Genomic DNA, 26,062 nt, shown 5'->3' with positions numbered 1-26,062 from the left:
TGGAACTGTCAAGAGCCTAGATCATTCTTTGCTCAATTCAAATTCGAGTGCCCTCAACCTTGGTTTAAACAAAATAACCCCCCAAATGCATCAGCAGCAGTGCAGTGTAAGTCTGCTGATGTGTAAAATAACCTTTTCACACTTACAATTTTTAACTGGTATACAATTTCAGAAGACTTAGAAAATAAAATTGTTTCTGCAATTAGCAACAATTCATTTTAATCACCACACACACACACAACATACATATGATAGCTCATACACGCGAACAGCTAGTATGTAAGTAAGTACCTAATGTGTACAGTAGGTATGCTCTTCTGGTTATGAATGTGATGCTTTGGCAATGTTGTTATGCACAGCTTGTGAGGCTGCCCTCCATCAGCCCAGTAGTAGACACACGGGAAACAGTGCACCTGGACAAGACTGGGCCACACAGACATGAGCTGACACTTGACAGGGTTGTTTGTTATAGTGGGTGTTACGAACCCATTAAACTAATTGTAATGGCATCACATCACAACATAAGAAAGGCCCAGTAGTGGGAGTTGCAATGATATAAAAAGAGCAACAATTTATCAACCTGACTAATTTACTTGGAATGAGAAAGCATTTATTTGTTTTCATGTGGAGACCAAGACAGCATCCCTGTCCACCGTGTGGGGCTATAATCCATTTGAACTGTTGAGTCTGTGAACAGTAGATCATTTAGAAGATGCTGTTTCAGTGTAGTGATTGGCTAAAAAACCTGAGTATATTTAGTGACTGCTAAATGTAGTGTAATGTAATTAAAGTAGACATTTGATGTTAAGAAGGTATGCAAGCTCCTGCGTAAGTTCTGCTGAGAAGACTCCCAATACATTAGGCCTACATCTCCAAACAATCACCGCTCTTCATCTGTCGTTTCATTTACAACGCTTGTCTTTCTTTTTCTGTAGTAGCTCACCATGTCGCTCAAAGAGTTAGCTGCCTAGCCTTTGAATCCGATGATGATTAAATCATTCCTCCGTTTCCTTCTCCCGATGTACTACTGTCTTGCAAAGGCAAAAGACCTGAAATCACCAGAGTGTAGAACTGAAAGTGACTTTAAAGTTTCTTTCAAATGAATTTTAGGTAGGGCAATTTGAATCTGGCCATCACCTGCTTTAATGAAGATACCGTAAGTCTGTACATGAAAAATCTTGGGCTCAAACTCGACCTTTGACCCTTTTTACTGAAGTTGCTGTACTGTGCCTTTGTATTATCTGCCAACAAATAAAAGAGCCATACCAAGGCAAAATGCAGTAACTTCCAAAATCAATGATTGCTGTACCTTTACTGCCTATGAGGATTTTATACACTCCTAACTCAAGTAAAATAATTTTGTCTTGTAAGTGATGTCAGAAATAAATGTTTAAGAACTTGAATGTGGTTTAAGAGTTGCTCATCTATCAATCAAACATTACTGTGTGAGTGAAAGTGAGATTTTCAAATCCAGATGACTGTGCTGTGTAGTGCTGTTTATGGGACGTTTAATTTAGCCTAATAGGCTATAATTTTTTCTCATCAAAAGTGAGGGGGACGATCACTGTCTCGCCACTACAATCATTAAATACTGTGATAATGTGGTTATATATTGATATATTTGATAATTGATATATTGTGAATTTAATTGAAATTAAATAGCAATAATAATACTGATTTCATGGTATCTGATTTGTTAGTACTGTAGTTGCAGTAGGGAACAAAAATGTGAGCACAAAGGCTGGGATTCTACCTACAGTATGCTGACATCACAGCTGCTTATAAAAATGAGTTGGACACAGCAACACACGCTCAGTAGGGGTGACTGCCCTCAGAGGACAAGTAGCTTAGGAAGTCATTAAGTTTCAACTTCACGTGATGCTATTTGCCTCTCACTTTGACTGCTGTTGACTGTTCTACATTTTTTTTGTTTTCGAACATACACTTCTCTACACTTTTCTTAACTGTTGTTTTTTTCTCCTTTATGAAGGCTGGATTCCAAATTTCTCAACCTATAATTTCTGTGAATTGACCAGTGAGCTTTTTGTATGTTGTATATTCTGTATGTATGTGTATAGATGATGGGAAGCATCAATCAATCTGGTGTAGGAACTATACTCGTATTTGAGCAAACATTTGAGGTTGTCATTAATGAGGAGCGACTTATTCAAACTGTTGTGACCTTGCTTGTGTCTCTGATTTTCATCTACATCAACAGCATCATGTTTCACACTCTTTTGAGTAAGCCTGTGTTCTCTATCGTATCGAGACTATCTCTCCACTCCGTTACATATTCCATATGTACGGGGAATCGACCTACCGGATCGAATAACGTGGATACTCTTTAAGACACACCGGTTGTACCGGCCACGCCCTTGATTAGTGTTGTTTAAAACACCTGTGCTGGCGTGGAACTAGTGCTTTTTTGATCTCCACACGAATACGTGCTAGACTCGAGAGAGAGAGAGAGAGAGAGAGAGAGAGAGAGAGAGACACACATACAGGACGTGGACAACAGACGCCGCTTACCAGGTAAGTATTGGGAGAATTGTCGCGAGGCTTTCTCCCTGGTTGTTGTACTCGTTTTTTCCCACAGGTAAAGTATTCCAATCTCCAAAAAGACGTAGCCCGCGGTGCCAGCGGTAGATCACGTCAGAGAACAGGGGCTCACGGGTTCAGGCGTTGGCCTGCCTGCCCTGCCAGGCAAACTACATACGGTTACTCGTGTGTGCTGCTGCTGCTCAGAGTGTATTGCACGCGGTTACACGCGAGGCTACCGCATTCTAAAGAGCTAATAGCCAAAGGGCTAGCTGTTACCCTGCCGGCTGCAACTCTCACATGTAAACAATCCCTCGTGGGACACAAAGTCACGCGAGATTGGCCGACATCTCGCGGGACCGCAGCCTGGTTTAAAGTTGCAGGGCAGCATTAACAGCGGAAATATATTAAAAAATAATAATAATAATTAAAAAAAAAAAAAAAAAAAAAAAAAAAAAAAAAGTATAATATTGTTTGTGATTATGGCCAGCACGCCCACTCATGTATGTGTGCTATGTGCAGTGGGGCTGCCAATAGAGGATGGGCATGATAAATGTGTCGCATGTTTGGGGTTCCAGCATGCTCAGACTGCCAGAGATAACCCTGCAGCTTGCATGGACTGTTTCATTCTGCCATTACGCACAAGAGAAGCCCGTTTCCAGTTTTTTATGGGAAAACGACCCTCTACCACAGCTGATAGTGGCGAGAGTGCAAAGCGGCAGAGAGGTGACTGTTCTTCTCCCCCCCTCATGAATGCAGAAGGGGAGCCACTCCCTCTGTTTTCCTCAGAAGAGGAGACAGAGGTTGATGTAGTCTCTCTTTTTCCCTCTGAAGACGAGGATGTGCTGGTGCCGGGGCAAGTAAGCCCGGAGGGCGAGGGCCGTGGGGCTCTCGAGCCGTCAGCAACCTCACAGCTCCGAGAAATCGTGAGCAGGGCAGCTGCAGCCTTAGATATCACACTGCCCGAGGACCCTCACACCCGCCCCTCCCGTTTTGAGGAGGAGGGCGAGGCGCGGCCAACCCCTGAGAGGGTGCCTCTTCTCCCGGACTTCGAGGCGGTGGTTCTGAGGCAGTTCCGCACGCCTACTGCTAACCGTCGTTGGTCTGGTTTCAGCAGGCGACTGGCAAATGTGAGCGGGGCTGAGCGTATCGGCTGTGGCCATCCCCCGCCGATGGATCAGTCTTTGATTGCTCTGGTGTCTCCATCTGGGGCAGCCCTGGGCCGAGCAAGCTGCCCTAGCAGAAATTGCAGAACTATGGACAGCCTACTGGTCAGAATGCATGGTTCTATGGCTGTACAAGCAAGGCTCGCAAATACGGGAGCTATCCTCTCCCTGTATCTGCGCCACCTCTCTCGTACCGGGGAGGATGTTACAGAGGAAGTCCAACTGGTCTCCTCTCTCCTCTCTACGGTAATGAAGGAGCAGGCGGAAGCAGCGGGTAGGGCCATGGCGTCATTTTGGATGGTCAGGCGCCACTTGTGGTTGTCGCAGTCCCGCCTCCAGCCAGCCGACCGGGGATGCCTTGTCGGCCTGCCGGTAGAGCCATCTGCTATGTTCGGAACAGGCGCATTGGCCATGCTCCAGCAGGCCCAGGAGGCTCGGCGTTATGCTAATGAGCTATCGGGCCAGTCAGCCTACCGCCGAGGGAACCGCCGCCCCTGGCCTACTCAGCCCCGGGACCCACCACCATGCCCCGGCTGGGGGCCAGGGGACCTGAGGCAGCGCCTTGAGCACCATCGGAGGCAGCACGTTCCTCAGCAGGGCAGGGCGAGGGGGAGGCGGGGAGCCCGACGCCAGGGGCCCCAACCGCCTCCACCCCGTCCCTGACGGTGTGTCATGCCCCGGCTACCCAGGCTCTCAACCAACATCAGTCAGAGCCTGGGCTGCAATAGGGGCTTCCCAATGGGTCGTGGCTACCATGACCCAGGGCTACAGATTACAGTTTCTCAATACCCCCCCACTGTCAGCACCCCGCCCTCCACCCACGGTTCAAGATTCACAGCACAGAGAAATACTGAAGGCAGAAGTGGTGACGCTTCTTGCCAAAGGTGCCATCAGGGAGGTAGAGCAGACCGACTGCCAGGCTGGGTTCTTCTCTCATTACTTCCTGGTCCCCAAAAAAGATGGAGGCCTTCGGCCAGTGCTGGACCTCAGAGGTCTAAACCAGCATTTGCGTCCCCTCAGATGCAGAATGCTTACCATTCCAAGGGTGCGCCAGGCCATACATCAAGGCGACTGGTTCGCTACGGTCGACCTGCAAGATGCCTACTTCCAAATTCCCATTTGGAGGGGGCATTGGCGTTTCCTCCGGTTCCAAGTGGGGGGCAGGACCTACGAGTTCATGGTCCTTCCTTTTGGAATTTCTCTAGCCCCTCGTACATTCACAAGGTGCATGGACGCAGTCCTTGCACCCCTCCGGCGGCAAGGTCTCAGGGTCCTGAACTATTTGGACGATTGGCTTCTGTGCACTCAAACAGAACAAATGTGCCATCATCACATCTATCTGCTGCTCGAACACATCCAAAGTTTAGGGCTGCGCCTGAACAGGAAAAAGAGCAGGCTGAGTCCGTCACAAGAGACACAGTTCCTGGGCATGACCCTGGATTCCAGGACTGCCACAGTGACCCTGACCAGAGAGCGGAAGGAGGCGATGAGAGCCTGCCTCTCTCTGTTTCGTCCCCGCACAGGCGTGAGCTGGTGGCTGTGCCTCCGCCTGATGGGACTGATGGCAGCAGCGGTTCAGGTGGTCCCGCTGGCCCTTCTGCACATGCGACCTGTGCAAAGATGCCTGCTGGGCTTAGGCCTGAGCCCCCTGTCCCCCAAGACGACCAGGGTTTGGGTGACACGGAGGCTCTGCCTTGCACTCCGATGGTGGAGGCATCCGGAGAGCTTGGAGAGGGGCAGCAGGTTGGGCCCAGTGGTGCATCGGCAACTTGTGATGACGGATGCCTCGCTGGACGGCTGGGGAGCTGTACATGCAGGCTTTGGCATCCGGGGCACCTGGACGGGCAAACAGGTGGGCCTGCATATCAACATGCTCGAGCTTATGGCGGTTCGCCTGGCCCTCCAACACTTTCTTCCACGCCTGCAGGGCCACCATGTCCTAGTCAGGACCGACAGCACAGTGGCAGCAGCCTATATCAACAGGCAGGGGGGAGTGGGCTCTCCCCGTCTATGTCGGTTAGCCCACGAACTATGGACATGGGCATACCCACGGTTCCTCTCCTTGAGGGCAACCTATATACCGGGCTACCTGAACGAGGCTGCAGACCAGCTATCCAGGGGAGGCCCACAGCCGGGGGAGTGGAGGCTCCACACGGAGGTGGTGGCACAGATCTGGCAGCGTTTTGGGACAGCGGTGGCCGATCTGTTTGCGTCCAAGGAGACAGCTCATTGTCCGCTGTTCTTTTCTCTGGGGAGGGACAACCCACCACTAGGGGTGGATGCCCTGGCTCATCAGTGGCCCCAGGGCCTGCTGTATGCATTCCCCCCCTTCAGCCTCCTCTATCCTCTTCTGGAGAGGATCCGGGTCGAGGGGGCATCTGTAATCTTGGTGGCCCCGAATTGGCCTCACACACTATGGTTTTCAGGAATTCCACCACTCCTGAATGGGACTCCTTGGGAGCTTCCCATACGGAGGGATCTGCTTTCACAGGCACGGGGAGCACTGTTTCACCCCTTTCCACAGGGCCTGAGACTCTGGGCATGGCCCCTGAAAGGGCCGAGTTCAGGGCCCTTGGCTTGACAGAGCCAGTCATCACAACGCTGGAATCTGCACGGGCGCCCTCTACCCGAGCTGCATATTCCTTTCGATGGGGCCGGTTTGAGTCCTGGTGTGAGGTGCACCAAGTGAACCCCCTCACATCTACAGCCCAGCAGATCCTGCAGTTTTTGCAGGAGCAGCTGGATCAAGGGAAATCTGCTTCCACCCTTAGGGGTATGGTGGCCGCTATTAAGGCAGCTCGTGTAGGGGACAATGTACTATCTGATCGCTGCTGTGCCTTGGTGTCACAGTTTCTCAAGGGTGCCCAGCGGTGTGCACGTCATACAGAGTCACCGAGGGTGCCACAGTGGGACTTGGAGCGGGTGCTGAGAGCAATGCAACATCCTCCCTTCGAGCCACTCGAAGTGATAGATCTGAAGTGGCTGTCACTGAAAACTGCCTTCCTGCTGGCAGTCACCTCAGCGAAAAGGGTAGGGGAATTGCAGGCATTATCCATCCATCCAGACTGCTGCAGGTTCCTCTCAGGGGGTGCCGGCGTTGTCCTTCGACCTAACCCGGCCTTCCTTCCGAAGGTGCCATCAGCCTCTAACCAGACCTTCGAGCTCCGCCCATTGCTTCCAGCTCAGGGCGAACATCAGCGTTCTGCCCTCTGCCCCGTCAGGGCACTCACAGCCTACCTACGGCGGACAGCACCATCACGGAGGACGGACCAGCTGTTTGTCTGTTTTAAGGCAGATCGCCTTGGCGAACCACTGTCGAAAGCAAGGCTTTCCCATTGGGTAGTGGAAGCCATTCAACAAGCTTACATAGCTACCGAAGGGCCACCCCTGTCAGGGCTTCGTGCCCACTCAACAAGGGGCGTGGCCACTTCATGGGCACTGTGGCGGGGCGCCTCCATCCATGAGATCTGTGCTGCTGCCACATGGTCTACTCCATCGACCTTTGCAAGGTACTATTCCCTCAACGTGGCAGCTGGCCCTTCCTTTGGGGAGCGGGTGCTAGGTGTCACTAGACCGTGACTTCATGCCCCCCTTTTCTTAGTTGTTTTCCCGAGGCCCGAGGGGCTCATCGGTCAAGATATTGTTTATTAATTTTCATTCATTAACACTCAAATGGCCCTGCGTCTGGCAGGCCAGTTGACTTCCATCCCTGTTACTCCTTTGCGTCTTGCGGGGTCAGTAAGCCCTGGTTAGCGTCTGGCGACCAGGCGAAAGGCAATGGCACTTGCGACTGGCGGTGCTGCCAAGCCTAGGGATGTGTATATAGTGTATATAGTTCTTTATCTATCTATCTATCTATCTATCTATTACCGGTGTGCTCGGTCCGCACGGTCTCCTCCCGGGGTGTCTTACAGGGGTTCCCCGTACATATGGAATATGTAACGGAGTGGAGAGATAGTCTCGATACGATAGAGAACGTTCGGTTACGTTGTAACCTTTGTTCTCTGAGTGAAGAGACTATCTCTCCACCAGAGGGCCGCTCGGAGGTGTGTGTCGATCAATATGGAGCACTAGTTCCACGCCAGCACAGGTGTTTTAAACAACACTAATCAAGGGCGTGGCCGGTACAACCGGTGTGTCTTAAAGAGTATCCACGTTATTCGATCCGGTAGGTCGATTCCCCGTACATATGGAATATGTAACGGAGTGGAGAGATAGTCTCTTCACTCAGAGAACAAAGGTTACAACGTAACCGAACGTTTAGAAAGCTGCCTCGCTACATCCTCTTTGCCCACATGCTCTGTAACGACACAGTTCAGTTGGTGCTGTCCCCTGTGTTCTACATGTTATTTCAATTTTGGCAGAAGATCCCCAAGTTTATTTGTTCATTTTTGATTTACTTGGCAGCAACCACAGCTAATATTTCTCCTTTAAGCCTAGGTGTGATGTCACTTGAGCGCTATGTGGCTATTTGTTTCCCTTTACATCATAACGAGATGGTCACACAGAGAATGACGGGCGTCTCAATTGCAGTAATCTGGTTCTTAGGCTGCATAAGTGTGGTGATAGATATTCTATACGCACTGATATTGGATCCGCTGTCTTATAACGAACCCATGTACTGTACTCGAGAGATGTTTACTTTTTCCCAATGGCAAAGAGATGTGTTTCAAGGACTCGCTGGGTTTTTCTTTGTTGCAGTAACAGTTATTATTGTTTTTACTTATGTCAGTGTTATTGTGGCAGCTCGATCTGCCTCAGCAGATAAAGAATCTGTTAAGAAAGCTTGGAGAACAGTCCTGCTACATTTTGGCCAGTTAATACTTTGTCTAAACAGTCTGTTGTATGGAACTTTTGAGAGAGCCCTTATTATGGTCAGCAGCCGACACCTGTTCATAAATCTCCGCATTGTGAACTTTCTTGTTGTTCTCATTTTACCTCGGTGCCTGAGCCCCCTGATCTACGGCCTGAGAGACGATGCTGTACGTCCCTTATTCCTCTACTATGTCAGGTGTGGAACCCAAAAGGTCAAGCCCTCTGTAACTACACACTGAGAGACAGGAGAGTGTATAACTGGGATAGATTGCATTCTTCTGTCACCTATGGGAACTTTAAAAATGTTACATTGGTATGACTTTAAATGAAAAGTGTATCATATTATCACATATTTCTATTGGGTAAAATATTTTGTTTAGTTATTTAACTGGCTTGCCTGTAGTGTAATATGATTAAAACCTTTCATTAAAAATATGTAAAACAAAGCTGTTATATGCCTGAATATATACACAAAACAATACATCACAAATGTGTGTCCCGATGTCCACAAGTCTGACGTCATGAGGCAGTTAGAGCCTTACCCCGCGTTCACACTGTCCACGTCCGTCGACGGATCTCGGAGGTTGTGTCTGCCGTATGTGTATTTGCATACACGCGATCTGATTGGCTGACGGATCCGTCGCTGCCTGAAAAGTTGAACATTTCTGAACTTTCTTGACGGAGGCAACGGAGCTGAAGGAACGGACGGACCCACAATGCATTTCGAGTCCGCCCCATGCAAAGTGAATGAGATCCGTTGACGGACGTAGACAGTGTGAACGCGGGGTTACACAGACACCACCCTCCCCACAGCTGGTCAAGACTATCAATGCAAATGTCTGTGTGGATAGAATAATGTTAGAAATAAAACTGACCTTGCATCACATTGCAATAGTCTGTACTTTGTTCCCTGTATGGCAGTAGCGGATTGATTTTATCCAGGCTACAGTGGATGCCGGTTTCGTGACAGTCACACAAGTTTATTTACCTGCCGCTCCAACTAATTCCACTCTGCCAGGCAACAACACACATAAGGTCACTGGTAGCACAGTCTCAATATAAAGTTATCAGAAGCAGCTAGGCTAACGTTATGAGAGGGGCTTGCTTTAGCAATTAGCAAGAGTACCCAACCAAAAGTAATTACCTGTTCATCAGTAGCTGTTGGTGCATCTGGAAAGATGGATGGAACGGCATTTGATTTCAGTAACTTGTGATCCTTCAGACTGCTGGGCTTTTCAAAGACATCTGGTCTAAAATGATCACTAGTCTACATATTTGCATGCACAATTTTTGCATGCACACTGAATCACCATGTTTATAAACAGTGTTGGGGAGTAACGAGATACATGTAATTGCTTTATTTAATTTAATTACAAAACTAGAAAAGCACTCAGAGAGTGCAGACCTCCGCCTGTATTGTTCTTCCTACGTTGTCATACATTTGAACCTAAACTATTTAGATTGCCACCACATGGCCATACCATGCCATTACACCACTTAACGAAAAACATAAACGGCTCCAGAATCCCGACGGTGTTACGAATCACTCCCAAAATCTAATCGTTTCTTCTTTGGATGATTTCTGACATTCCCTGAAAATGTCATCAAAATCTATCCATGACTTTTTGAGTTATCTTGCTAACAAACAGACAAACAAACGCCGATCCCTGATGAAAACATAACCTCCTTGGCGGAGGTAATAAATGTAACAGTAATACATTACAGTAATGGAGAAAAACGTGTAATTAGTACTTTTGAAATGTTTCAAAATTACAATTTGAATTAAAGTACATCTCAATAATGTCAGCAAAACCTTGCAAAGAATATTGTATGTAAAAAGAACAGTTTCCTTCCACAGCCATAGTTTGATACGTGACCTTCTGATAGGCTCTATCACGTCTACAGCGCCATCAGCCCACAAGTCTGCCTGTGCATGCAGCGATCTGAATTTCAGTTTGCCAGCAATGTAAACTTGTGTGTCTGTAGCAATGTCTCATAGAAATGCATTTCATAGCTGGAAATTTAGAAAACATTTTATATGTCACGGAAAAGGGCATTGAACTAGATTGATTTTACAGTAAAATTTGGCTTTAAGTCTGACCTTGTGGTGGTTATCATTATATTAGCCTCATAAAAAATGTGATGCTAATTCGTGTTTTAAAAGGGGCTCAATATAACCTGGGAATGCCCATGCTGCCTTGTGCGCTTGTACCGAACTGCTCGGCAGGCCGAAATCTTGGCATGGATTTGTGGACTATATCATTAAAAAAAATCTGAAAAGTAATTAAGAAGTAATTTGTTATGTTACTCAGATAAAGTATTTCAAATATTTACACTATTATTACATTTTAAACAGGGTAACTTGTAACTGTAACACATTACACTTCTAAAGTAACCTTCCCAACACTGTTTATAAGGTGGCTACTGCTAGATGTCCCGACTGGAGTTTGCTTCTTTTATACTTTTTGACGCAGTACTACTAATCTAGAAAGGAAAATTCCGCTGCTGCTGAGAAACTAGTCCCTCACAATGTAATAAATCATTGAGATGCAATGTTAGTTTTATTTCTAACATTATCCTATCAACACAGACATGTACTGTACTGTACATCGATAGTCTGACGTTTTAATTTATTTGTCTCGGGTGTGCTGTGGAGTGGGTAAAACTCATTTGGATGTTACTCAGCACCAGTTTAGCAAAGGCGAACACTGCAACTTAAGGACTGGATGAAATGCACTGAAAACTGTCTCCACCGACCTATATCACCCCAGCTAAGTTGGAAATGAGGTCTTACATCCAAAATTCCAATTTATGTTTAACTAGGCTATAACATCATTTTTAGCCTCATCACAGAGTAAGCTATCCAATCATGATTCCACTGGAGAATGAATACGATTCCGTGCTACTCATAATTGAATATGTATCGCCTATGTTTTGCGCTTGATGGTTTTTTAGGCCTAGTCTGCCATAAGCTCAGTCTTTTAAGATTGAACATCAGTATAGGGAGTCTGTGCTTTATTTCTACTGCAAAAGAGCATGATCAATGGGCATTGTTCAAATGACTCTATACATTTGGATAGTCCTTCAACCAATCAGAACAACGATCCGGTGCGTCTTTTGAGAACTGTGTTTTTATGATCTCCATAACTAGCGGAGAACTAGGCAGAAGCCTAATAGGATGTGTCTGTGTTTGAGGACAAGAACTGGTGCATCAAAGGGTCAAAATAGTAGCAGCAAAAGAGGATTGTTGATAACAGAACAAGTCATGTTGTGAAATAAAAATCCTTGGTGGCTTGCGATCAATAAAAAAAAAGGAGATTTTTCTTTTATATCAAAGTGTTATGCTTGGTCAGTAATCACATCACGATTAACGTTAACGCTGACAGACTTATTTGGCCTTTATAGGTGTAAAGAGGGCTATGAAAAAAGTGTTCATTGTAGGGTCCGATGTCTTTTTTTTTTTGTTTGCATCGTTTTTGCATTTGCATTTTGCATCCACACAATGCCATATTTAACACTGCATTCTCTGATGCACTCCACATTCAGCGCACACCTCTATTTTGCGAAACTTGACAAAGGCTTCAGGACCGAAACGCCATTCAATAAAAACTGCCATCGGAGAAGTGTGTGTGGTCTCCTCCTTCATTCCCACTTCATATTACACCTGCCAAATTGGTCGGATGTGAAGATGTGAAGAACAGACAGACATATGCATGGATGTTTCTTATTTTATGGATAGATTTAATTTAATTGAAGTTAATTGCACATACACAGTCAATGCTGCATTAGAGTTGTGGTGCTCGTTCAACATTGACTACATACATCATCTACATACATACCCAACCATGCACAAACACGAATAATTCAGCACAAATATTGCATAAATCTCACATACTCCCCTTAAGTCAGTATGGACCTGAAAGAGTTCTTCAAAATGTCAAGCTGCTGAACATTTTCTCTATTCTATTCAATTTCATATGATGATTTTCATTTAAGTAATAATCATATCATGAAATATGAGGATTTTTGTTCCATCATGAATGAATGTCAATTAAACATTTCACAACAAGAAATGTTTTTAGTACAATGTGAAAAAATACTTTCACATATTTCCATGATGATACATATTTCACGATGAGACATGATCATGTTGTAACAAGAGGATGTTCTCGAGCTCTTAAAAAATACAGTATAAGACACATTTTCCTTTTAAAATATGATACTAATCCTCTTTTATTTTCTGGGGCTATTTTCTGTGCAACTCTGCCCGGCTTTATCAGTGTTCAGTTACAGAGGGTTTGACCTTTTGGGTTCCACACCTGACATAGAAGAGGAATAAGGGCCGAACAGCATCGTCTCTCAGGCCGTAGATCAGGGGGCTCAGGCACCGAGGCAGAATGAGAACAAAGAGAAAGTTCAGATAGCGCAGATCCATAAACAGACGACTGCTGCTGGTCATAGCCAGGGCTCTCTCTATGCTTATATAGACAAACGTGTTAACACAAAGCACTAACTGAACAAGATGGAGTAGTATGGTCTTATGAGCCTTCTTGGCAGATTCTTTATCAGCTGAGGCAGATCGAGCTGCGACCACGACATTGACGTAAGTGAAAAACAAGATGCCTGTTACAACCACAAAGAAGAAGTAACTGAAGCCCTGGTATACATCGACCTGCCATGCTGATAGAAAAAACCTCTGTCGAGTACAGAACATAGGCTCTTTAAAAGATGCTGGATCGACTACCAGTGCATAAGTGATATCTATCAAAAGGTTTGTTGAACTGAAGAACCAAATGAACACAATAGAAATACCTGCTGTTTTGCGGGTCACCATCTCACTATGCCTTAGTGGAAAACATATAGCCACGTAGCGTTCAAGTGACATCACAGCCAAGTTCAATGCAGCATTGCGGAAAGTTGTCTCTGTTACCACTAACAACAGTGCACAAATGGCTTTTGGAACCAGTTGTAAATTCATAGACAAAACATAGAGTAGCATGGAGATCATTAACTGAACACTATCATTACAGAGCATGTGGGCAAAGAGGATATAGCGAGGCAGCTCTCTAAACACAGGCTTACTCAAGAGAGTGTGAAACATGATGCTGTTGATGCAGGTGAACAGCAGGGACATAAGAATGGCCACAAGAAGTTTAGACAGCGGCCCCTCATTCAGTTCCACCTTAAACATTTGCTGATGCACCAGGGGAGAGCCTTCATTTGATTGATTAGTCATGACCATAATGTGCTATATATTTTTCCGATTTTAGAGTTAAACAGACATCATTGACATACAGTATATGCAGTACAGGTTGTACAAAAAAACAAACAATCAGACTCTACTCAGAGACACAAACAAAATCACAAAAATCATTCAGAAAAGCAAAGTCATTTGGAAGACATATATGCCTCTGATGAGCTGTGTTGTTGATGAGAAGGACACATCATTCATTTTTTCAATGAAGTGAACCTCCAGATTAGGGCTGCTTTGTCCCAGTTGTTGTTATACTGTAAGCACATGTACTGTAAGTGCTATTATCATGATCCCAGCCTGTAAAGTCACATGTTCTCTACCCCACCTAGACTGGGTAAGCACAGCCTGATCTGCCGGTGATTGGATTTCATCCTGCAGCTCAATCTGCACATTTATCTCTCCTGCTTCTGTTGAAAATATGTGGGGGCCAATCACTAACTGGCTTATCCACCTGGCACACCAGGATCGTTGGTCTGATTGGTTCAATGACTATCCAAGCGCACAAAGTCATTTGAACTATACTTATTGATCATGCCTCTTCTGTAGAACTTTTCCGCTGGTTTTCCAGGCAAAATTATTTTGAATTTATGACTTAAATAAAAGTTTAAAGTTAAAAGTTTATTGACAAACGCAAATCTCGTGTTATTGACGGAAGGAGAACTGTGTGTGTGAGCATTCAAAAAGGGGGCGTGTCTCCAAAGGGAAAATAAGTTGGTTCCTTGTGCGCCAGTTCTACAGAAACTTTCAGCACACATACAATGTTGCCAATGCCTCATTTTAAATGTTAAAGGTGCCCTGCAATATTTCATCACTTTGTGGTAATGTCTGAAGTTCTACCATGGACTCCGTAACATTTATTGTCGAAAACCTAGTACCTTGTTTCAAGACATTCTAGCATGCTATAGAATTCCTGCAGGAAGGCTCGGTTTGCGCAAGTTCTCAGTAATATTCAATGATATGAGCTGCTAGGCTAACAGCTAGTTGGTTTCGTCCATAGCATGACAGTTTGGCGACAGCTGTTATCAACTCATTTTAGCTTCATGGCATAAACTAAGAAAGTGCTTGTATTGTCCAAATGGACATAAAACCTGACCCTTGTGAATCATGCATGGGTCAGAGGTTTCAGTAGCCTAACACAGACCATTGCTGTATAATAGGCCGCTGACGATGACGACGGGTTTGGTGCTTCTTTCATTTACTCTGCAAGCCTTGTCCGTTCTCTAGTGGATTTCATTGAAAGTGAAAGCAGATGGGTTGATGAATGTTTGATGCAAGTTCGATGTGTGTGGTGAACTATTTGTTTCTTAGCTGAAGCCATGAAAATGTCAAACTAGAGAAAGTAATTCCAGGGAATTAAGAGTGCATGACAATTTAAACATTTCTGCTCAGTAAAATATTGCTAGATAATGTTTCAAATGTCATTCAAGCACAAAGATAGAGGTGAAGTAAAGACAAAGGTGATGGGAGTCATAGTTGATTGTGTGAGGACTTTTATTTTGAAACAGTTGTGGGCAGAGGAAACTTTTGGTGGGATACATAGCTGATGACAACTGTAATTTGTAATGGCTAAAGAGTTAAATAGTTGCATAGTTTAAATAGTTAAATTATTAAATACAGAATTATGGCACTGATGACTTATATTTTGAAACAGTTGTGGGCAATAGGAAATAGGTGTTGGGAGTCATAGTTGATGGCAACTGGCAAGTAAAATGGCTGAACAGTTAATTACTTGTCAAAGATATTTATGCTTACCCGAGCAGCGTCAGGTGCACCATCGCGACCTAGAATTTTTTTCCAGTCGCACTCTTAAAAATCTTGGCTTGCGTCTGCCACTCTTAAACAATTTCTTAGTGTGTTTCTAGGACAGGCCAATGGGGAAAACACTGCCCCCTAAATGTGTGATGCATAGGCACAGGCTACTTTTTACTGTTTTGTTAGACAGAGATGTGCGTTATGTAATTTACAAGTGGTGCAGGCCACTTATAAGTATATATGAGGAGCCTATAGTGTGTAATGTTGTTTTGTCATACTCACAGGGAGTGACAAGCAAACAGAGAGGCTGATCCAGGTCTGGATGGACCTGGATCACCTCTTTACTGGGAGGCGGCATACCGCCACAAAGGCCTGGACGTGAGTGTTCTCATTTACTCAGCTTTATTCTTAATGTCACGACGCAAACACGATGCAGTTGGTATTCAGGCATTATCTAATGTATGTTACACTATTGTGTAGGTTACTGCCATGTATAGACTACACTAACAATGCCTAATTACATGCAAGCCTATAGGGGTGGCGATAGGCTACTATGGTTCGCAAGCCGCATGCAGCAATAATTGCTCTTGTGAGGCTCGTGCCGCTCAACTGTTCTCATTTCTGCTTGGACTTAGGTTTTTTCTAATTTGCCGAAATATTTCTAGTAAATAAAAGTGCATGTAATAATTTCACAGTACTGCCAACAATTGCAATAATTTCATCACTTGATGTATAGGAATCCAAAACAAGCAGACGCGTTTGTTTCTTTAGCCATGTTAAATACTGTTGCAATCAGCAAAACCCTTAACACAAGCGCAAAATAGGCCTACAAGGAGGAACACGGGGCATTCCAAGGGTGGATTTTCAGCATAACCCTTCTGACAACAAGTCAACGTTACCAAAATAACCTGGGGTGTAGTGGCAAATGAAGAGGTGGGTAAACGATTAATTCTGTGATCATGGTAAGGTGGACTGTGCCATGTGGTATCAGTTTTCGGATGAGTGTAGCCTAAATATAGTGAATCTGGATAATACAGTGTGTTTTCCTTTTCAATGTGAAAGGAACATTGAAAAGGTGGCTAAACAGCACACTGAAATGTCAGAGGTGGGTAAACTGGGTTACTTGCATTAAGCTTCCACTACTTCCCTGAAAATAACACTAAAAATTGTTACAACTGACTGATGTAGATCTATACAGACTTACTTAAGTGATGCCTAAAGCTTCCAACCTGAACATTTTTGTATGTTGTGCGGCTCTTTTGAGTGGTGTGGATTGGGTCTCTCTCTCTCTCTTCATGGACTGGTTAGGCACCACTAGGTCAGTAAATAAAACATTCTAAGCAAACCGTAGTGGTTGCATTGGATTTTTCTTTGCTTGACTAATCTGGAGTTTGTTTGATTGCAGTGAAATAATCAAAGTTCTGGAAATTGAACAACTCAGCCCCTCCCAGTGTGCCAAAAAGTGGGACAATCTAAAGAGGAAATACAATGTATGAACAGACTTGTTGAAGGACAGAAAATTAGCAGAGCCTTCATTTCAAAGTCTGACTTAAGCATTTGTAGCTAATCTCATTCCTTGTATTCCTACAGGAGCTCAGGTGTCCCCCAACTGGGACGGGGACAGACCGGGGAGAGGTCACGGCTGCCTCTTGGCCGTGGTTCTCCGCGATGCAGGAGGCCATAGGGGGGAGACCAGCAATGGACCCTCCCCTCCTCCTGGACTCATGTGACGCGGAGAGCCCGGCTGAGTGTGCTGTGGCCCCCTCGTCTGCCTCCCCACATCCCACGCTTGCAAGCCCTGACGAAGAGGAGGCCTCCACCTCTGGGGCTCCCTCAACGGAGGAGCCCCCCCCAAGAAACCGAGGGCCAATAGTGTCCTCACCTTCCTGAGAGGGGAGGCGGAGAAGGAGGAGAAGAGGTTCGCTGAACAGCAGCAAGTGCTACAGCGAACCTCTGATAGATTTTTGAATTTATTTCAAACCTTTGTTAATTGAGTCCATACAAAGACTCTTATCAAGCATGTATTTGAAGCATGTGCGTCAAGCGGTTCTAGAGATATAATGCGCAGAGCATGAGATATAGCTGTGACTTTTATTTTGACACACAGGAAACACTTCAACAGGATGTGTAGTTCATGGAGAGTCAGATTGTATGCTTAGAACCTGACACCATTGGATTCACAGGTGTTCTGATTAGCCCGGGAACTAGGCTACTCTGGGAGCTTAAAGCCCAACGCCCACCAGAAACGGCGTTCAGCGGTGTTCGGCGGTCTGGGCTTGTCGCGCAGGATTTTAGAATAGTTTTCTATCTCTGTGCGGCTGCTGCGCGGCAGACGTTTCCAGTGGGCGATGCTCCATTGAAAACAATGGAATTCTATTTTTTTTCGTGGCGCGCCGCGCCGCACCGCGTACGCATCTGGTGGGCGATGGTCTTAACGAGCACAGCTGGCCTAGGCCATTGTGACATCACAGCCGCCATTCAAGTGTATGGGGGAAAAATAACAGCCTTATAGCGCAATGTTGATAATTAATCCTTTAATTAAAAATAATCCTGCATCCAGATCACTCCCAAAAAGTAATGGTGTCTTCCGTGGTTCATTTCAGACTTTTCCTGAAAATTTCATGGAAATCCATCCATAAGTTTTTGAGTTATCTTGCTAACAAACAGACAAACAAACAAACAAACAAATAAACAGACAAACACCGGTCCCCGATGAAAACATAACCTCCTTGGCGGAGGTAATAAAATATTATACTGATTCATTTTCTTCTGGGGCAGCACAATGCGCCGCTGTACACTTTTGTCCAGTTTTGTCAGTGTGCGGTTACAGAGGGTTTGACCTTTTGGGTTCCACACCTGACATAGTAGAGGAATAAGGGGCGTACAGCATCGTCTCTCAGGCCATAGATCAGGGGGCTCAGGCACCGAGGTAGAATAAGAACAAAGAGAAAGTTCAGGTACCGCAAGTCTTTGTACAGGCGACTGCTGCTGGTCCTAGCCAGGGCTGTTTCAATGCTTACATAGACAAATGTGTTAACACAGAACACTAGCTGAACAAGGTGAAGTAGTATGGTCTTATGAGCCTTTTTGGCAGATTCTCTATCAGCTGAGGCAGATCGAGCTGCGACCACGACATTAATGTAAGTGAAAAACAAGATTCCTGTTACAGTCACAAAAAAGAAGTAACTAGAGCCCTGATACACATCGACTTGCCATGCTGACAGAAAAAACCTCTGTCGAGTACAAATCATGAGATCTTTATAAGACGCTGGATCGACTACCAGTGCATAAATGATATCTATCAAAATGTTTATCGAACTGAAGAACCAGATGAGCGCAATACAAATACCAGCTGTTTTTCGAGTCACCATCTCACCATGGCGTAGTGGAAAACATATGGCTACGTAACGTTCAAGTGACATCACAGCCAGGTTCAATGCAGCATTGCGGAAAGTTGTCTCCGTTACCACTAACAACAGTGCACAAATGGCCTTTGGAAATGGTGGTAATTTCATAGACAATATATAGAGCAACATGGAGATCATTAACTGAACACTATCATTACAGAGCATGTGGGCAAAGAGGATATAGCGAGGCAGCTCTCTAAACACAGGTTTACTCAAGAGAGTGTGAAACATGATGCTGTTGATGCAGGTGAACAGCATGGACATAAGAATGGCCACAATACGTTTAGTCACCGGCCCCTCAATCAGTTCCACCTTAAACATCTGCTGATTAATCTGAGAGCCTTCACTGGACTGGTTAGTCATAGCCATCATGTTCATCATTTACAATCTATACATAGTTCAACATGTCTCATAGACATACACTATATGTCGTACAAGAAAATAAACAATCAGACACTACACAGAGACGTCAACAAAAATACTAAAAACATTTGTTCAGAAAAGTAAAGTCCTTTGGAAGATGAATGCACCTGATGAGCTAGGCTGGACAAGACAGAGTGTTCCTACACATTTTCCATTAATAAATGGCATACTTATTCCTTATTCAAATTTCCACACTTCTCAGAAAATTTTCCTGATCATATTCAACATTGTGGTCACTTCTGGTTTGTGGTAAATGTCCACTTTCCAAATCCAATGAACAATTAACACTAAACAATATACCAACTAGCACTCTGGAACAAGGCTCCGAAGGAGACAATGCAGAACGGAGATCTCTGAAGACTGTTGATCTTTTTTCGCATATTGCAATGATAGTACAGCCCAAACAATGTTCAGACCAACCATCAGGCAAAAGGCAGAGGTGAGGTGTCATCTGCTGGGACCCCCGATGAGATCGTACCTGTGGATGGCTGCTACCTACTGTATCTTTTCTACCCCTTGGCCCTGAGAAGTGCTCCTTTTGCGCCATCCCTAAAAATACCTTTTAGCCAATCAATGTCGAGCAGGGGCAAGTATTCTGGTGGAAACCATCCTCCCATCATGCATAATAATATATGCAAACTGTGTAACCTTGTTTTTCTGAGTCTGTCCAATTGGGTTCTTCTTATCTTGTTTACTTCATAACCGCCAGTGTCCACCTGGCGTTTACCCTTGCTGTCTCCACCAGCTGATGTAATCACCTCTCCCTTGACCATCAAACAGGAGATATCTTCTGTTGGTAGACATGGTGCTCTCCCCCACCACACTCCTCTGACAGTTGGTCCATTCTGCAAAAGTTGTAATGTGATAGCCTTGAAACGCTCACAGCAAATGCAGTAAACCCAAACACTGGTTGCAACCCAACCCAACAATGCACACAGTAAATGCAGTAGGCCCAATATTACAGCCAATGCCTGAATTCTTCGGAAAGAGCCCAGTCTAAGCTTTCCTGATTTGTACAATTTTGGAATAAAATCATATAAGAAAAAAAAAAACACAATCTACAATCACAGTCTAACAATTTACTTTACTGTAAGCTTTTTACTCACACTTTACAAATAAACCAAACAAAATCAAGCTCACACTATACTATAAAAATATACTTTACTAACATAGACGGACATATCATAAACAATGAAAGTAATAACATAAAATTATAAACAAAAAAATAAACTGTACAGGCTCCTTTTTTTTCTCTCACTCAAAAATAATTGTGTCGTCATCAAAAAACTCCTCTTCATACAGTATATGAGTGGAAGAGTTCAGGGGTGTGATTGGCAAAGGACAAAAAAAAAGGAAAATATATCCGACCCCTATATACCCCCCCCCCCCCCCCCCCCCCCCCCCCCCTCCCTTTTTAATGTGTCAACGGAACGGTGGGGTACGCGAGCCAAGTCAGTGGTCCTTGGGGGCTAAAGTTTGTGAACTGCTGCTCTAGTGTATAGCTAAGGTACTATAGTATCGCTACTGTGCAATTCAATGTAATTTACTAGGGGGGTCCGGGGGCATGCACCCCCGGGAGAAAATTTTGAAAAATAACCCCTTAAATGATGACATCTGATGACTTTTATGAGAACTATTGATAGACTGAGATACATATATTTCAAACATTATAACATATTACAAAATGGTCTATAAGGCCTAAAGAAAACTCATTTATAGCAAAGTAGCCAAGGGACTACTTAAGACTAAAGCAGATATGGCTGAAATATAGGCTATCATGATCATTTTGCCAACAATGATGTAGAATAGGGGTGCAACGGATCATCATTGATCCGTGATCCGTTCGGATCAGTATCTTCGGTTCGGCACACACATGATCCGCGGATTGATTTATAATAATTATTAATAATAATGTCCGTGTGTTCTTTTGAAGTTACATGTGTGTCCACAAGGCATGCTTCTAGTCCCTCCCTGCTCTGCTCCCCTAGCCTGCCTGCGCGTCTTTTCTGCTCTCACACACGTTATTAGCGGTCTTGCCATAACCAGCAATACATGGCTACTAGTTTAAGTGCTGATGTGGCTGCATAGCAGCAACACAATAATAGCCTAATATCAAGTTCGTTTGTGCACACTTTCATCTCAAGTTTGTTGCGCACCTACCTATGCTATGATATTTAGGTAATTTAGGCTTAGCCTACTGTTGGGTTCAATGTCAGCAATAAGCTACGCAACCTTGGCTAACTTGTACATCTGGAGATAGCTTATGCTCACCAAAATCATAAAGGAGAGCATTGCAAGACACTCATCTGTTTTATGATACCAGAAAGATTTTCTTCGACTTGTTAGTTTTATTAACATGTATTTTATCTAATGAAATATCCTTGTCATCATGCACTATATCCAACTTATTTTCTCAAGAATAAAACCGTGAGACTGAAGCCTATACCCTCACGTTATTTCTTAAAGCGACAGGGACTCAATTACACATACCTCCTATGCGCACTCCTACACACCACATTAAAGAGTCACTTCACCCCATAACTCCACCCACTTTACATTTCTGAAAACGGCTTTCAAAATGGGCGAGACGTTCTGAAATTTTGGAGAGAGAGTGCAGCACTGCTGCAACCAATCAACCATGGTGATTTCGTGTCAATCTGGGAATGAGAGCTGCAGACATGGCTTATCACAGGTAGGCTAATCAGGGCAGCAGGTGTTGGGGCGTTTCAGTCCTAATTTGTAATGACCCGGTGACGTAGTGTCGGACTAGAAGTACAGGACAACGTCAGCATTCCAATAGTATTTTGGACCAACATGCCATGGCATGTTTTCAAACGGTAGTATGCGCGAGAGAGCAATATCTCCAATACAAAATCAGACGAAATGTTACTTTTGTCGAGAAACACGATTTTTGTCAATATTAACCCTGGTAATAGTACAGTTCACCACTTATGAGTATTTTCAATCAATCAACAGCTCAAAAAACCTATTTTAGGGTGCAGTGACTCTTTAAAGATAGCTAAATCAGTACACAAATGAAATGACTAAACATTTGTAGCTACTAGTAATTATGCAGATTGTGTGTGGAGGATCTAGCAGAATCTTGGATGGCCACTGGTGTGAATGATCACACAATATTCAATATAAGGTGATTAAACACCAAATCAACTAAAATTGTAAAAAAGCATCGAAAAAGTCATTCTTGACTTAGTATCGGTATCGAAACAATAATTTTGGTATCGTGACAACACTAGCCTACTTTAAACACATGCTGAAAGTGCTTGAGCCACGTTACAACATCCCGTCAAAGACAAAACTATGTTTATTTGTCTTGTCTTGTCTTTTTTTTTTTTTTTTTTGCTGATCCGAAAAATGATCCGATCCGTGACTCTTGATCCGAGGAACGATCCGAACCGTGACTTTTTCGATCCGTTGCACCCCTAATGTAGAATTATGGATTTTCTCAGTTCATGTTTTGTTTCAACTTAAACCAACATAAAGTTATAATATTGACTACATTATTATGACCGCCGCTAGCGTAGCTAGCGAAGCGGTCATATAGTTGTTGTCAAAGTTTTTTTTATTTTTTTTCCGTCATCGGTTCTGACTTTTTGGTCAACGATTCCCGGGACACCGTAACACCGGGGCACATGAAACTTGGTGGGCATGTAGCCCCAGTAGACTTGTACGGAAAAATTTCGTTTCGTCCCCGGGGGTCACTCCCCCCCCCGCGCTGCCCCCGCCCGAAGCCCAAAAATTGCAGTTTTTCCTACATAACTACCTGAACCGTGGCACCGAGGATGACAACATTTTTATGGTATGTTGGTCTCAAAAGCTCGGATCAACTTAGCTTATAACCAGTCATTTGTGATTTGCACCCCCATGGTAAAAATTGAAAATGTAATGTAATATTGCTTTAATTGCCCGTATCTTCAGATGAGATGATATGAACTGCACCAAATTTCATGTGTATGATTAACCTGACACCCTCTGGGAGTAAGCTAAGTTTTGTGGAATTTCATCCATGGGGGGCTATAATAAATGTATTTATGTGTGCATTTAGTGAATGGTCCCTCAACGTGGCTGTTCTACACTGAAGGCTAGGATGTCCCGTGCCCCATGTAGCTGTGTCACTGGCCACCCCCGTGGCTACCCTGTGCTTACCAAATAAATCAATTATGTATTTATTACGATTTTATATTATGAGAATGTCAAAAGCAGAACTAATGCAACAACGTTCAAACACTGCAGCCTGCTGCCACTGGTGTGTGGCGCTGGCGCTGCTCAGTGAGTGATAGATCAGATCAGAGAGAAGAAGACCAACGAAGAAGATGGAGTTCTGATTTCTCACAGAGCCCCTTTAGGGAGAGCCGGTCCACTTCCTATTAACTCCATTGTACCGGATTGTTCCTGCAATCTGTTGAAATTCCGCTAGGGGCGTTGCCGAGCAAGTGATAAATGAATTGTGGTCTATGGGGCTAAGCGGCTAGAACTCGTTTTTTTTCACAGTTGACAACTTCATTTCTTAATGTACATTGTCGTAGTAGCTACCTGAGTATGGGTTTTCCACTGGAAATGAAATAAAAAGTCACTCATGTCCTTTCTGCTTTTCATAGGATGGGCCGTTTTCCCTGTAACATGCTAGCATTTAGCTCATCGATGCTCGCGACAATCGCGACCGATTACGACCGTCGTGAAGCTGAACCTTCTTTTAGGTCTATGGCCGTAAAGTGGTTCGCTTGTGTCACGTGACATGAAAACTTTGAAAGGGTTTTTAGGAATAACAACACATATAGAAAATTGCATTGGTCAGCTAATTGTCAAGTCAAGTTATCCTGCATCGCATGCATTAATGCAATTTCAGGAGAAAAAATTATATAAAGACAAATGTGGTACTGGGGGGTTCAGCTCCATTGCCACCCATTCATTCATCACTTGCTCGCGATCGCCCTCTAGTTGCAGTACCATGCGGAAGTATTTCGCTAGTGGTCCTTCTCCCCTTATTAGACATTCTCTGTTTCTCAGTTCCGAATGGCGGCCATATTGGAATTTTCTTTACTGTCGCTAGTTTCACACTTCCTGATTTCTCATGTTGCAGTAAGCTAAACGATTTCATCTCTTACGTGACTTGTTGTTCTTGCACTTAACTGTGTAACCGTCAGACTGATAAAGAAGTTGGTAAATGTCTTTACGTTTAGAAACGTAATCAAGCAAACTCATCCAAGCAGATGCGAATAGCCTACAATGTCAGTACTCAAACCACCAGTAGCAGACTTAGGACTAGGTAAGTAAAACATCTCTTCTCTAATATCTCTACTATTTTCATTTTAAAAACTGTATTTAAAGCGTAATTCTAGCCAACACCTGTTTCCAAAATGTATTTATAGAGTCTGTACATGTGGTCCCTAGCTTGGTTTGCCCGAAAATTAAGTGGACATATAGAAGTGTTTACTTTAGGCGCTAGTTAGCATGTAACAGCATCTGAATTAATGAACTGGCATGGTGCATTTATACCTGACGATCTCTTTCAAGTAATTTAAATAAAAAACGGACCTCATGGTTAGTATTTATAGAGTCTGTACATGTGGTCCCTAGCTTGGTTTGTCTGAAAATTAAGTGGAAATATCCTTTAGTAGTGTTTGTACTCTAGGAGCCAGTTAGCATGTAACAGCATGTGAATGAATGAACTGGCCCCCAGCATGGTGCATTTATACCTGACGATCTCTTTCAAGTTATTTGAATAAAAAACTGACATCATGGTTAGTATTTATAGAGTCTGTACATGTGGTCCCTAGCCTGGTTTGTCTGAGAATTAAGTAGAAATATTCTTTAGAAGTGTTTGTACTCTAGGCCAGGGGTTTTCAAAGTGGGTGCCGCGGCACCCTGGGGTGCCGTGACGCATGCTCAGGGGTGCCGCGGAATTGTTTAGGCTTGATAATTTAATGAAATTTTAAAAAGCATTATATCCATTTCAAAATTCATTTTATTGCAAAAACGTATTTGCAGCACAAACAATAGGCTACAGTTTACTGTATCGTACTGTGCTGCATGTAGGTACAGTGGCTACTTATTGTTTATTCGGTGACTTCGTTCGTTATTCCGTATGGCGGAGTGCAGTTATAGGCGCAATGGATACGTTTTTTAAAAAAAACGCCATGCACCTCCACAGGGACAGACCTCGGAATCTGACCAGACGAAATCAACAAAGAGAAAAGTGAGGCAACATAACGACTCCTACCTCCATTATGGGTTCACTTGGGCTAGCGAGGTAACGTGTCCCACACCAGACCAGTATGCCTGGTCTACAGGGAGACGTGGGCTAACGATTGCTACGGCTATTGGGGAAGTTTGCGCTTCAAATACGAGTCCACTTATGCTAGTGGCCTTTGCCAGCTGCTCGCTAACGAGATGTCGATGAGGACACATTTACAGATAACTTTTTATTTTGCAAAGAACTGACCAACCATGCTGCCGGAGATGAGATATTCAGGGTGACAGATGAATACTTGAGGAACAATAATCTTAGCTGGGATATGTGCGTAAGTGTGTGCACTGCCACTGACGGGGCGGCCTCAATGACAGGTCGGGTCAAAGGCTTTGTAACGAAAGCTATGCAACAGAATCCTTCCATGGTAGCGACGCATTGCATGTTGCATCGGGAGGCTCTTACTGCAAAAACGATGCCTCCAGACCTGACGGATGTATTG

General features: G+C 44.3%; 3 protein-coding genes across 3 annotated transcripts; 1 reads left to right on the top strand and 2 right to left on the bottom strand.

The window, feature by feature from the left end:
• The first annotated feature begins 7,376 nt into the window (after positions 1-7,376).
• Positions 7,377-8,758, top strand: LOC134080880 (odorant receptor 131-2-like). Its single transcript, XM_062537492.1, has 2 exons — positions 7,377-7,438; positions 7,969-8,758. The coding sequence occupies exons 1-2, from the start codon at positions 7,377-7,379 to the stop codon at positions 8,756-8,758; spliced, it is 852 nt and encodes a 283-aa protein (XP_062393476.1).
• A 4,037-nt stretch (positions 8,759-12,795) lies between these two features.
• On the bottom strand, positions 12,796-13,755 carry LOC134079640 (odorant receptor 131-2-like). The gene has a single exon (XM_062535732.1). It carries the CDS (start codon positions 13,753-13,755, stop codon positions 12,796-12,798), a length of 960 nt encoding a protein of 319 aa, XP_062391716.1.
• Positions 13,756-18,338: 4,583 nt separating this feature from the next.
• On the bottom strand, positions 18,339-19,301 carry LOC134079639 (odorant receptor 131-2-like). Its single transcript, XM_062535731.1, has one exon. It carries the CDS (start codon positions 19,299-19,301, stop codon positions 18,339-18,341), a length of 963 nt encoding a protein of 320 aa, XP_062391715.1.
• Between the last annotated feature and the right edge of the window lie 6,761 nt (positions 19,302-26,062).

The sequence above is a fragment of the Sardina pilchardus genome, chromosome 5, assembly GCF_963854185.1.
Source record: "Sardina pilchardus chromosome 5, fSarPil1.1, whole genome shotgun sequence".
NCBI classification, from domain to species: domain Eukaryota; kingdom Metazoa; phylum Chordata; class Actinopteri; order Clupeiformes; family Clupeidae; genus Sardina; species Sardina pilchardus.
The sequence above is the reverse complement of the archived record's forward strand: the minus strand, read 5'-3'. Positions and strand labels throughout refer to the sequence as shown.

Bases quoted from the DNA above. Each gene is read 5' to 3' on its own strand.
- LOC134080880 (XM_062537492.1), top strand. From the start codon at position 7,377: ATGGCCCTGCGTCTGGCAGGCCAGTTGACTTCCATCCCTGTTACTCCT. The intron at 7,439-7,968 runs GTCAGTAAGCCC...CCGAACGTTTAG, and splicing joins ACTCCTTTGCGTCTTGCGGG to AAAGCTGCCTCGCTACATCC.
- LOC134079640 (XM_062535732.1), bottom strand. From the start codon at position 13,755: ATGACTAATCAATCAAATGAAGGCTCTCCCCTGGTGCATCAGCAAATG.
- LOC134079639 (XM_062535731.1), bottom strand. From the start codon at position 19,301: ATGGCTATGACTAACCAGTCCAGTGAAGGCTCTCAGATTAATCAGCAG.